Source organism: Spea bombifrons, chromosome 3, assembly GCF_027358695.1.
Source record: "Spea bombifrons isolate aSpeBom1 chromosome 3, aSpeBom1.2.pri, whole genome shotgun sequence".
In the NCBI taxonomy this organism is placed as follows: Eukaryota; Metazoa; Chordata; class Amphibia; order Anura; family Pelobatidae; genus Spea; species Spea bombifrons.
In genome coordinates this window covers 18,970,001-18,983,326 of record NC_071089.1, presented here as the reverse complement: position 1 = coordinate 18,983,326, position 13,326 = coordinate 18,970,001, and the positions used below count along the sequence as shown (strand labels likewise).

Sequence of the window (13,326 nt, the reverse complement as noted above, 5' to 3'; positions counted from 1 at the left end):
ATTGGGGTGATTCCTGGTGCGATCCAGATTTTGTCGATAATCTCCTTCATAATGGTTTTAGACTGATGCGTCGGTCCATGAGCTAGTGATGCGACTAAAGGATATAAAGTCCGGGGTAAACAAAGATATTGGCCTCTGGCCCAGGCTCCCCGCTCATCCTCGGATGCTCCTTCTTGTATCCATTGATTTTGTTCCTTGGTTGAAGCTTGTTGTTGTAATTGAATTAAAATATCCCAGTCTAATTCCATTGGTGCTTTCTTGGTCACCGTCATTAAAGGGACCACTGAGTCTTCATCGAGAGCTGCTTGCTTGGCTGCACTATCTGCTAAGGCATTTCCTTTTGCTTCCATAGTGTCAGCCCGTGAGTGTGCCTTGACTTTGATCACTGCAACTTGTTTCGGGAGTAGGGCCGCAGTCATCAAAGCTTCAACTGCTTTCCCGTTCTTGATTGGAGTCCCTGCTGCGGTGATATAATCTCTTGCCTTCCAGATGACTCCAAAATCATGTACAACTCCAAAGGCGTACCTGGAATCCGTATAGATATTCGCGGTAGAATCTTTAGCCATAATGCAGGCCTCGGTGAGGGCAGCTAGTTCAGCCTCCTGAGCCGACTGATCCGGTCGTAGAGCTTTTGCACAGAGTACAGTCGTGTCAGTCGTAACCGCCATTCCCGTATGGAAATGACCCTTGTCATCGGCATATCTGGAGCCGTCCACAAATAGGGTCCATTCTGGGTTTGAGAGTGGGGTATCCTGTATATTCGGAGGCGAACCGACTTCCGCTTGCATCATGGTCAGACAATCATGTGGATCGTCCTCGGGTGGTACATCTGGAAAATCGACATTTGATGACTGTGTATGCCACAATAGCTGTTCCTGAAGATCTTCTTCTGTGGCTAGATCAATAAAATCCGTAGACGGAATATCAGTATACTCCCCCCTTGGAAGTGGAAGGAGGGCAGCCGGATTGAGAACATTGCATCGTTGAATAGTAACATTGTCGGGCAACAACAGACTCCCTTGGAGACGAAGATGACGCTGAGCAGTGAGATGTCTGGGTTGAGTCTGTTGTAAAATAGCTGAGATGTCATGTGGAGCTAGAATTGTCAAGGGATGTCCGAGGACAATATCTGAAGTGACGTCCAGAAGACAGCTGGCAGCGTGAATAGCCCTTACACAGGAAGGTGTCGCGCGAGCAACTGGGTCCAATCGTTTGGAGTAGAATCCGAGGGGACGATGTCGACCACCGTGCATCTGAGTGAGAACACCTGTGGCATGGCCTTGCCGTTCCATAACATAGAGACGGAACGGCAGAGAATAGTTCGGAATTCCTAAAGCTGGAGATGAGGCAATCATTTGTTGTAGAGCGTCGAATGAGTCCAGTGCCTCTGGTGTTAAATAAAAAATTGCTGGTAGTTCTCGAGGTATACAGTCATAGAGTGGTTGCATTAGCACAGAAGCGTCGGGAATCCAGGGACGACAGTATGAAATGAGACCCAGAAAGGTCTGTAGCTGATGTGGAGTTTCTGGCGGAGCCAACTCCAGGATGGCCTTTTTTCGTGCCATTGTAAGGTGTTTACGGCCTTTGGTAATACAGTGTCCCAGAAAAATCACTTTTTGAAGGCATAACTGTAGTTTCGATTTGGAGACCTTACAGCCAGCTGTAGCTAGAAAATAGAGTAGGTCCAGGGTAGTTTCTTGACACGTGGATGGGTCTGGAGCACAAAGAAGTAGGTCATCCACGTATTGCAGGAGCTCAACTTCCGGGTGAGCGTCTTGCCATGAAGAAAGCACAGAAGACATAGCTTTGCTGAAACTGGACGGGCTGTTTTGAGCTCCTTGTGGCATCACCGTCCAGGTGTATTGCCGACCAGCATGTGTGAATGCAAAAAGATATTGACACGAAGGGTGTAATGGAATGGAGAAAAAGGCATTAGCAAGATCAATTACAGTGAACCAGGATGCCGTAGGTGGAATACTGGATAGAAGAGTATGTGGATTTGGCACAATAGGGGTATCCAGAACCGTGGCTTCGTTGACAGCGCGTAAATCTTGTACCATCCTGTACACTGGAGGTTGGCCTTTGATCTGCTTCTTTTTGACTGGATACAGCGGAGTATTGCAAGGAGAAGTAGTAGGTATTATTGCACCGGATTCTAGGAGTGCAGCTACTTGAATAGATATTGCATCTAGTTGGGCCACTGATAAAGGATATTGGGCCTTGTATGGAAGAACATTAGGATCCTTAAGCACAACTTGTACCGGTGGGACATTGAGACGTCCAATGTCCATAGGTCCAGAGGCCCATAGGGTAGCTGGAAGATGGTCTAGCATGGTATTCAAAGAATTAAATAGATTATCCCAGGTTTCGGCACCAGGATCATGTACTACTGCCATAAGCATACAGGTTTCTTCAGGGGCAAGAGCAGTGTTGAGAGTGACAGTTCCTTTGTCAGTGAAGGTAATATTGGCTTGGATTTTGCTGAGAAAATCCGCTCCTAGAAGATTGAAAGGGCAAGTGGCACTGACCACAAATTGAGCTAGAGTAGATGAAGGCAGATGTATTGAAGAGCTTGTGACGGGTAAGGGGCGTGTGAGTGGGTTGTGTTGAACCACGCCTTCTAACCCACTACAGGGGAGTTGTATATCAGATAGCCAGGATGGTAATGCATCCGTCTCACAAAGCACGCTACGAGCAGCGCCAGTGTCAACAAGAAATGAGCAAGGTTTTCCGGCTACATCAAGAGTGATCTTAGGGGAAGGGCCGGAAGGAGGGGCGGAGACGGCCATGCAAATAGTCCCCCTCCTCCATTTGCTCGCCTATTTCCTATGGCTGAGGAGGAGGAGGTGGAGGAAGAGTGTTCTGGTTCTGGTTTTGGTTCTGGGCTTGATAAGCGGCCCACAGATGGCGACTACGGCATACTCTTTTAAGATGACCGACTTTTCCGCATCCAAAACATTTACGAGGTTGTCGCTGTCTGTCCGTGGCTTCATTAGTGGCGTCGGCTCCGGTCATTACCGCCATGATGGCGGACTTTTTCTTGCTGTTTCCTGCCTCCAATCCTTTAGCAACCTGTATAAGGACTTCAAGATCCATTGACCTCCATTCCGGGCGGCAGGTAGTGAGTACTTTGTTGAGATCAGAATGGAGGCCGTCTACAAAGGCACGACCCAACATACGAATATGTGCCACTTCTTGGAGTGAGAATCCTAGATCACGAAAATGTCGTTTGATTCTGTAGGCATATTTCTCCACTGACTCTCCTTTTTCTTGAGTTATATCCTGTAGAGATACTGTTTGTTCGGACAATCTGTCCTTCGCCCAGATTTCCAATTGCTTGATAAACTGTTGACCTGATTCAGTGGATCTGGGATCGCAAGGTAGATAAGATGGGTCTCGTATAATTTGGTTGAGAATAAGATCTGCGTAGTCTCCTGCTTTGGCTTGGACAATACTAACAAGGTCAGACCAGGTACATCCATAGGTAGTCCAGGCCTGTGAAACTTTTCGATAAAATGGCATTGGATGTGTATCAGGTTCAGGGAGATCTTTGACGATTGTATACAGTTGTTGCGGATTGAATGCTACATACTTGGAACGCGGCTCCGTGGAAGCGAGACCATCTCGTGGAGTAGCATTTTCTGTGGCGAGTCGGGTGGCTTGTACTATAGCTGCAGACATAATTTCAGCGAATTGAGAAGAAAACGGATTATTGGGATTTGTATTCCCCATGGATGGTGGCTGAGGGGCTGACGTACTTGAGGGCTGTTCGGTATCAGATTGTCGAGTATATCTTATACGGCGATGGCCTATAGGAGAACGTACAAAAGGTAAGCTCTGGTAAATACTTTGGGATTCCTCCCCCTCCTCTGAGCCCTCTTCTTCTGATAGACTGTCATGAGTGCCTATTTCTTCATCAGTGAAAATAGGTTGGTGCTTAGGCCTAGCTCCCATCTCCTCAGCATGGAGAACAGGTGGGTCAAAACCCACCAAGGGGGACTGTGTGTGTTTGGGCTTAGTTCTTCTTTGGGGTTTAGCTATTGGTTTCGGTCTAGGTAACCTTTTTCCCTTTTTAAGTATCATACTGCTGTCGGCATCGGATTGGGGCAGCTGTTGCGCCCTCGGTCGTATCTATTTCCTCCCCTTCTGGACTGTCGCCTGGGCCCATCATCATTAACGGGACAGTAGTGCTGGGTGTAGGTACCGGGGGTGTAACTACGGGAGGAGTGGGTGGAAATAGTACTGTTTGAGGTTTTTCTAGTGTTTTGCCTTCCTGGAGTAGTAGGCCTTCCTCAGCCTGGTGTTGGGCCGGAAGCATAACAGCACTAGTAGATATATTTTCCTTCTTTGTTTCCTCACCGCTTGCCATTATCATGATTGGGACCATATGTCTGGGTGCTGTAATCTGGGTAGGTAATACAAATGTGCCATCCGGATTAACTACTGGGTACAATGACACTGTGGGAATAGACATAGAAGATAACGGAGCTGGAGGTAGGCCAGAATTTTGGGCGTTGTCAGTTAACAAAGATGGCGCCGATGCCTGTACCGGATTTAACATGGAAGGCGGGGCAGGCAATTGGTGGGGATTTTCCACTGAAGACAGTTGGTGAAGTGCGTCACAAGATGGCGCTGGTGTCTGTGTCAGACACGACACAGTAGCCGGAGTAGACAGGGGGGCGGGGGGCCTCACAGTACAGACAAGAGCGACGGCTTCCTGACGTCATTGCATTACAGGCTGGGCAGCTCCACCCCTTGTCCGACGACTCGGCGCCATTATAGAGCTGTGGCGTATAAGACATTGGAATTTTACACAGATATCTTGAGTGCTTTTCATCATACATTTCTTCGCCATCTAACGATTTAAATTCTTTGCTACAATCTAGCCAGATTTTAACAGTATCTTTCAATCCGTCGTCGTCTAATTTTCCTGCTTTTTCATTTAGGAGGTTTTGCCAGGTGCAAATTGATAAGGTTCCTCCTCTGGGTACTTTATATCGTTTTTCCAACTTAGATAATTGCTTAATGTATCTTTTCCCTCGTCTGTCAGCAACTAATTGGGAGGGAGTACAGAACCCACTTGGAACGCTGTTATCGTTCCCCATTCCGCAGCGGTATCGTAACCTTGTCCGCAACCGTCCGAAACCTTCTGATACGAGCGAGGCACACACACACTGTAGTAATATTATGCACTGGGGACAGGCGACTGGGCTGTCCAAAATAGTGTTAGTCTTACGGCACCGTCTGGGATCAGAGCAACTGGGTTGATCAGGTGTAGACTTGAAACACTTTACCGATTTCTACAGTGTGCTAGGGACAGGCGACTGGGCTGTCCAAAATAGTGTTAGTCTTACAGCACCGTCTGGGGATCAGAGCAACTGGGTTGATCCGGTGTAGACTTGAAACACTTTCCGAAACCTTTCCGAAACAGTGTGCTCGCCAGCAAAAGGGAGGCACCACAGTTCAACAAGTGATTATACAGTAGATTTACATGGGGTTCTTTTATTGCCTCTCGAGGGTGCGTCAACCACCTGAGTTCCCTCCTCCGAATACACACGTGAGTAACGAGAGACACACAAGGTAGATAAGAAACGATCTTACCTTGTAACTGGGCTGCAGTCCCAGGGTCTAATCGTCAGCTCACGGCGTGAACTCTCCCCGGGAGGGACCTCCGACAGGTACGGCTTCCTCGAGCCCCACGTTGGGCGCCAACTGTTTTGGATGCTTTCCAATAAAGCCTTTCTTCAATTGTTGAACTGCTCCAAATTATGTGAATATAAATGTACGTGCACGGAGAGAAAAATAAGACACACGACACACTCTGGGTCAGGTCCAAAATCACTCTGCTTTATTTTGTTTATATTATAGATTATATAGTGTCCAGATAAAAAGGGACGTCAGGTTACGTAAAGCTTATTAATTGGTTAATCCTGAAACTATGCGGAAATAGGCAGAAAGGAAGAAAACAGTTAGAAGCAAATATTAGATACTTTCCTGCAACTAGATATAGCCAGAATGGCGCTTGCGGTTAGTAAAATATAGATAACTGAATACACTGCTACTTGCGTCTCTCACGTATCTGCGTGAGGTGTAACCCTTTATTGGTCGAGGCCAGCTTATATTCATTAAAGCAATAAGCGTTTCTTGCTGATATATATAATGGTTCCATAACAGAACATAGCCTTAACAAACTACTTTCTTGATCCAACCCCTTTAAACCTAAGAAATAAGTTGCTTTTATCAGGCTTTACTTTGGCAGAAGAATAAATCTTAGCAGATCTATAGCAGAAGACATCCCAGCGAAAAGCCAAGAGCTTCCAAAAGCATATGAATAAATATTTTCGAGTGAGTTACAGGCTGTGTGTAATATGTCACGACAGCTACAGGGAACAAACAGATCAATCTAAGACCTGCAGAAGGAAAGCTAATGCAACGGTACTGGGAAAAAATAGTTTCTTTGCAAGACAGACACATTTTGTGCCATGCTGCTACACTTGGGTGTGATTGCAGTCAGCTGATTTAGAGTAAAAGCATCTTCTTCAGGACAAATTCTTTACTGATGCATTAAACCTGAACTTATATTACATGTTGTGTCTACAATTGCTAACCATTACTCAGTGTACCATATATGCGCATTCTTTTTACTATCTAAATGCATCCTAAATTGTAGTGAGTTTACACTCCATAAAGTATAGCATTTTATTTTTAACATTTTATACAATTTAGGTAAAGATTTAAAATCCTTCATGTATCATTTATATTACGGCTTTATAAAAAGAATAAAAAAAACATTTTGTTTACAGGAAAATCACTGCTTTTTTTTGAAAAAAAAAAATTATACTTTATTTGTGTAATGGGTGAAATAAAACACGGTGCCGAAGATGAGAAGATCATAAGATCTATACTTACCAGCTCTCCAGATTTTCCGTTCTGGTAGAGCTATAGTAAAGTTTAACTTGTGACTGTGTGTGTTGGCCAGCGTTAATATACCAGGTAGATCATTGGGTTGCTTAGATGGGCATATGAAAACAGGAAAGGTTTTAAAAAATGAAGAGGTTCAGGAAGGTCCAGAAGCCTTTTTCGTTCTCCCACCATATACTGGTATAGAATCAAAGAGATTCATAGATACAGAATTCCCCACTTTCACACACCTGACCACTGAACACTGTTCTTACATGCTCGGGTCAACATTTATGTTGGGCGAACGGCTGTGCTGTTTGGAAGACAATGGTGGGATGTGACATGCTTATAGTACCGGATGATACATACTGTTGCATGTGTTACTCAAAAAGATATGTGCCATTTTAAAGTTCACTGTACTCCATAAACCTCTATGTAATTTTGTCTGTTAAAATACACAAGATATGTGTATTAGCTTGTCTTATGAGTATACCATGGGAACAGCGATTGTTCTCTTTTTAAGTGACCTGCATGATTATTTCTTACTTTCTATTGCATTTGGTTAATTCTAGAAGCTTTAGAGTTGGTGAGCCTTATTGGAAAAAATGTAGATTGAATTGTGATAGCTCCCCTTCAGCAGTATTTTTTTGCTGATTTTGTTTAATAGACTTATTTGCACTGTTGCTGAATAGTAATTTACTGCATGTACTGTATTAAGCTTTAGGGTGCAGACTTGTCCATCTTTCAGTACATAGGGGGAGACACTGTGTCTTGGGTCTTTTCAAATCAATCAGGGACTGGAACATGCTGAAACGGTGTTATAAATAAAGAAATAGCTGTCTATTGTAACAAACCTTCAGGGTTAACCAAGACATCACAGATGTCAGAAAAAAGAGAATATCTTTAAAAAAATCCCTATTGCTTATAATTGTTATATTCTCATAAAATGTCATCAAACTGCTGCATTACTCATACTTTAAACCTTTTTTTTAACTATGTTTTTATTATTAAATAGACATCTTTAGAGTAACATAGAAAATGGGTCAGGTCCACGTTGGCTCTTCCCTAAAGATAATATACAGCATGCCTGCCAAAAATATAAATGATGAAAAAATTAAAAAAAGAAAGGGCATTGAATCTATGGTTCTGGTTAGAAACAAAACCGAAGTTTAATGTATCAGTTTATAGATAACAAGAAACACACTCTCCTCAGAATTATATACAATGCTGTATACATGCTGATATGGATTGGGCTATTTTAGTTGCATAATGATACCAGAATAAGTAAAAATGGGGGAAAAAACAGTAATGTTATTAAGAAATGTCCTTTGGGTGCTGTGAGTATTTAAAAAGATCAATTTACCTTAGCAATTATTTATTTTTATTTTTATTTTGAGGATGTGTGCCCCAACCAAGAAACTTCAGACTTCCCTATCTCTGACAATACTTGCCCCAAACTGAAAATAAATGAAAGCGTCTATTCACCAATCATTAGGGTGCCTGACATAAAATGGAAGGACATGAATACATAAAGCCTATAGGCATTGCTTGTATTTGGCTGTGCCAATCTTCCAACACGCTTAAAGTCTTGGAGGCAAAGATCAGTAATGATGGAGAAGAGTGCTGCCTGATCTCATTTGTTATGCTGAAATGTCTCCGTGATCATGGTGTATGGAACTGATATAGCTCTAATTAAGTGACCAAGGAACCTGCATTGGTATGATACTTTGGCTATAAAGCTCAAATTTTAAGAGTATAACAATGTTCATAGAACAATTCTGTTCGACTGCAGATGTTAAATCAGTGAATTTTCTCGTATTGATGCCTGACTACCCAGTATGAACCCTACCTGGTCTACGTAAATGAGATCTATTAAGACTTTATGCTAACAATTTTGTGTATAGTTTAATGGATTAAGGTTACTGAGTTTGGCTTTCCTCTTTTATAGTGTGACTATGTGTCAGAGGTTTGTAATTTTGAGCTTATGATTCCTCTCCAGATCGTGAAGATTTTGCAGTAATGTCATTAAGTTGCTATTCCTCCCCTTGACACATTGCTCTGAAAGGGTTGTGCATTTTGTTAGCGTAATTTAGTTTAGAAATGTACCCAATGGAAGTTTAGCTCTGTGGCAGAATCTGACAGACTCTGCATGTCCTGTCACTTTTCCTTACTCCTCACCAACAAATGGCCCCTAAAGCAACAGTTATTTTGCACTTAACAAAACGGCATAGATAGCATAATGCAAGATATATATATATATATATATATATATATATATATATATATATATATATATATATATATATATATGGTTGATCCCATAGTATACGTATAAAGTGGATTTGTAATTGTTGTTTTCTGTACACTCCTTATACCCTACACATTGCATAGATTTATTAAGTATACTGAACTGTAAAATTAGGATATATGAAATATGACAATATGGTTTAATATTTGCTTTTTGTGCAAGAACATATCCTGTTGAATGTGCCTTTTAAATGCAAGCTTGGCGCAAAGTAGATTCAAAGAAAATAATAAATTTATGTTTAGCCAAAATGCAAGGTTTGGTAAATCATGTTTGTGGTTTTTATTAGACTAAATTTAATAGAATAAAACCCTAATAAGCAAACAATTTACAGTATAATATTTTTAATTGTTTCATAGAATTTTTTTTTTTCTCACTCAAAAAATATTTCATATATTTTGTGCATCATGTCTACATAAGCACATCTTGATATTCCATCACCTTTTTTGAGTTATTTTTTAAAATGGTTAGTCATTTTGTGAATATTTAAATACCTTGAACTTGCTCATTGTTACCTCATACACTTATATAAATATAGTATTTGATGGCAGATAACGACGGAGCAACTAAGGTTTGGGCAGGAGTACTTTATTTCTTTCTGGTTCATCCCAATAGTGGTTAAAAAGGAACGGTTTACTTATAATGTTGGTTGGAATATCAACGGTAGGACAGAAAATACTAAATGATGAAAAAAAACATAGACGAGTAGCAGTTTGTGTGCTGCAAGATGTCAGGTAGGTATGTTAATACAAAAACACCATCTGGAGTCAGGTGCTGATCCTTTGTTAGACAAACCCCCGTCTTGGTACCATCAAACTAAGGTGGAGACAAATGGAGTCAGAGTAAGCACTCAACTGAATATGTTTACAGCCTCTTTAATGTATTTTGCTGTGTATATACATATGTTCATTTTTCTTAGGATTAAATAATAAGGAAAATGTACTTTAGTAACAATCCAACCTCTTTTTCCTTAAACTGGCAAAAAAAATATTTCTCTGAAGCGATTTCCCTTGGCTTTTTGTTGATTTGGAACACATTTATGTTCTTTTGTTGTTTTCTGTCTCTCTTTTTTTCCTCTCTCTTTCTCTGTTCCTTAACCTTTCCTTAATTGATTACTTTGCTTTCTCTCTACCTCCGGTGGCAGCCTTTTGCCTGTAAAAGGACCAATCTGTCTCAGGTAGAGAAACTCAATTTCTGTGTATTGATTGCCATGTCTAAATGTAGTAAACTTGCAAAGACCGTGCTAATCATTTATCTGTCTTATTTAACATTACCAATTAAATAGTTTCTTCTAAGAAATTCATTTACATTTAGAGTTTCAAATAGATGTGCCCAGCAGCTGGAAACATAATTAGAAGTCTAGGCCAAACCATTTTTCATTTTTGTAAAACTTGAAAAAGGCTTCTCCATGTTTGAACCTATGAATAGATTGTCTGTGGTCTCCATTCATTCCTAGATGTGTTAGATGTAATACATTTCTCTGATTGTACCTAATTGTGTTCATTTGTCTTTTGGCACTAGACTTGAATTTGAAAGGCAGCAACGAGAAGAACTTGAGAAACTGGAAAATAAAAGGTAGACTCCAAATGAACACTCAACATATAGAGTAGTATGTTTCTTACATATAAAACATATAAAGTGAAACTTTTATTTTTTTAGTCTTTCTTGGTCTCATTCTTTGTAAAGGGGTTTTACAACGTAAATAAACAATATACTGCAAAATACAACGTAAAGCAAATATTTAGTTAAATCTAGATTTCAGGGTTCTTTAAAAATTGTATCTTGTGTGCTGTTTTTCTAATTTGCTCATGTTTAGTAGGTTTTTTTGAGGTCAATTAATTAAGTTTGTTGGAGAGTTTAGGTGAAATTCTGTTTTGTTTTTTTTTTACATTCTAATTACAGAAAGCTTATTAAGGAAATGGAGGAAAAGCAAAAATATGAAAAGGCAGAACTGGAGAAAATGCAGCAGGAAGTGGAGTCTCAACGTAAAGAAACAGAGATTGTCCAGCTACAAATCCGCAAACAAGAAGAAAGTCTGAAACGCAGGAGCATGGACATTGAAACAAGGCTCAAAGACTTGATGGCTGAAAAAGAAAAATTTGAAGAAGAAAGGCTGAAGGAACAGCAGGACTTAGAATTGCAAAAAAAGAAGCAGGAAGAAGAGTGTTTCATTAAAGTTCAAGAAGAACTTAAAAGGCTCAGAGAACTTCACAATGCAGAAAAAAATGAGAAAATGGAAATCTTCAAAGAGCTGGAAAAACTGAAAAAAGAGAAGGATGAACAGTACTTCAAGTTAGAAATGGAGAAGAAGCGACTTGAAGAACAAGAAAGGGAACAGCTGAAGCTTGTCCTTCGCCTTGAAGAACAGCTAAGAGAAAAGCAAGAAATGATCCAACTCCTTAAAAGAGGTGACTTTTTGAGGTTAGAAGATGAAATCAAGGTTCTGGAAGATGTCAGAGAAGATCTTTTACGGGTAAAGGAAGCCAGGTCAGAAGGTGACGAAAATCCTGATGATGATGTTGAAAAAGCCACAAATAAGTACACAGAGTTTAAGAAGATGCAACTTGACAAACTCTCAACTTCAGTGGTTGATTTGAACCAACAAAGTGAGTGCTTAGAAAGGGAAATTGTTTCTGATCGCGATATTCTTCATAAACTTAGTCTTTCAAATGGAGAGCACTTAGCTCTTCACCGAAAAGATGAAGAATGTTCGTTAGACTCAATCCAAATGGCAGAAGAAGGAGAATTAATTAAACAAGCGGAGCACAGACTTCATTGTAAAGAAAGACAGCTTGAGTACATAAAACAAAAATGCATACCAGCGTTGTTGGAGGAAAAGCAAAGGACATCGGAGATCCTTGATGGTGGCTTGCTTGGATTAGATAAAACCCTATATCAGATTGAGAAAGAGATTGAAGAGAAAGCAGATCAACTTGCGCAGTTTAGAGCAAGTAGTGACCAGCTGCAACAGCTTCAAGAAACCTTTGAATTTACAGCAAACATTGCTCGCCAGGAGGAGAAAGTTCGGAAGAAAGAGAAAGAAATTCTTGAATCGAGGGAAAAGCAACACAGAGAGGCTTTAGAACAAGCAGTTGCCAAACTGGAAAGAAGACATTCTGCCCTTCAGCGCCAATCAACGATCGATGTGGAAATCGAAGAGCAAAAGCGTAAACTTGCTGCTATGGACAGCAGTCAGGAGCAGGCCGGTCTGCAAGCAAGTTTAGAGGCAGAGCAGAAGGCTTTGGAGCAAGACAGAGAGAGGTAATAGATATTATATTATCCATTTTTATGATGGTGCTACAGGAAATTGTGGCTTTATTACACATCCATTTGCTTTCCTTACTCAATCTTTTTTTATTTACTCATTTCTTGATCCAAATCCAACCCTTTTTAAAGCAGCTTCCAGACTTTTCTACCTCGCAGGTTCTCTGGATCTTAAAAATATTGGAAAATAAAAAGAATTTAAAGGCAGATTATAACTGTTCATGCTCTTTTTTTAAGCAAGAAAAGTACACTTGTCATGTTGCGATGTTTTCATTTTAATAATAGTTTGTATATATCTATTTGTAAATACTTACAGATTATCTCATGAAATTCAGCAGCTGAAGCAGAAGATACATGTGGCTGATCCACTTTCAAAAAGTCTTTCAGGTACCATGGAAGAAAAGCCTTCTCTTGCCAACTCTCCTGCAAGCCCGGGGAAATTTCAGTCACATTTGCTTCAATTGACTGATGACAGGTATATAATCATATTTAAATCCTTTTCTAAGTAAGCATGGTAGAAGACGGGTATAGCTGTAATAACTGCATGCCATGGTTGATCGCTTTTATCGTTTTAGCAAGGACTATTGTTATTCCAAGGTACACACTGAAATAAAATATTATAAAGTATTTATGTGATTATATCTAAATTGCCGAGTGCACAGAGCAGTAAGTGGATATTGCCAGCGAATATCCGTTTTGATTTTACATTTCTTAAACATCCTGTACAAGTATAAATTTAAGTGCGCAGGGAAGACTGATTAACGTATTTACCTGCATTCAGAATCCATGCTTATATTGAAGAGGAAGTGCAGAGACGGCTTCAAAATATTAATTTACCATGTGAAGACCTCAGCAGC

General features: G+C 40.5%; 1 protein-coding gene across 1 annotated transcript in view; it reads left to right on the top strand.

The window, feature by feature from the left end:
* Positions 1–13,326, top strand: part of KIF16B (kinesin family member 16B) — a 124,096-nt gene that overhangs the window by 60,978 nt on the left and 49,792 nt on the right. Inside the window, exons 18-21 of the mRNA XM_053461300.1 lie at positions 10,727–10,780; positions 11,108–12,466; positions 12,786–12,944; positions 13,251–13,326. The exon at positions 13,251–13,326 is cut by the window's right edge and continues 33 nt beyond it. Of these exons, the coding sequence (XP_053317275.1) occupies positions 10,727–10,780; positions 11,108–12,466; positions 12,786–12,944; positions 13,251–13,326 (1,648 nt within the window). The remainder of the gene's footprint in view (positions 1–10,726; positions 10,781–11,107; positions 12,467–12,785; positions 12,945–13,250) is intronic.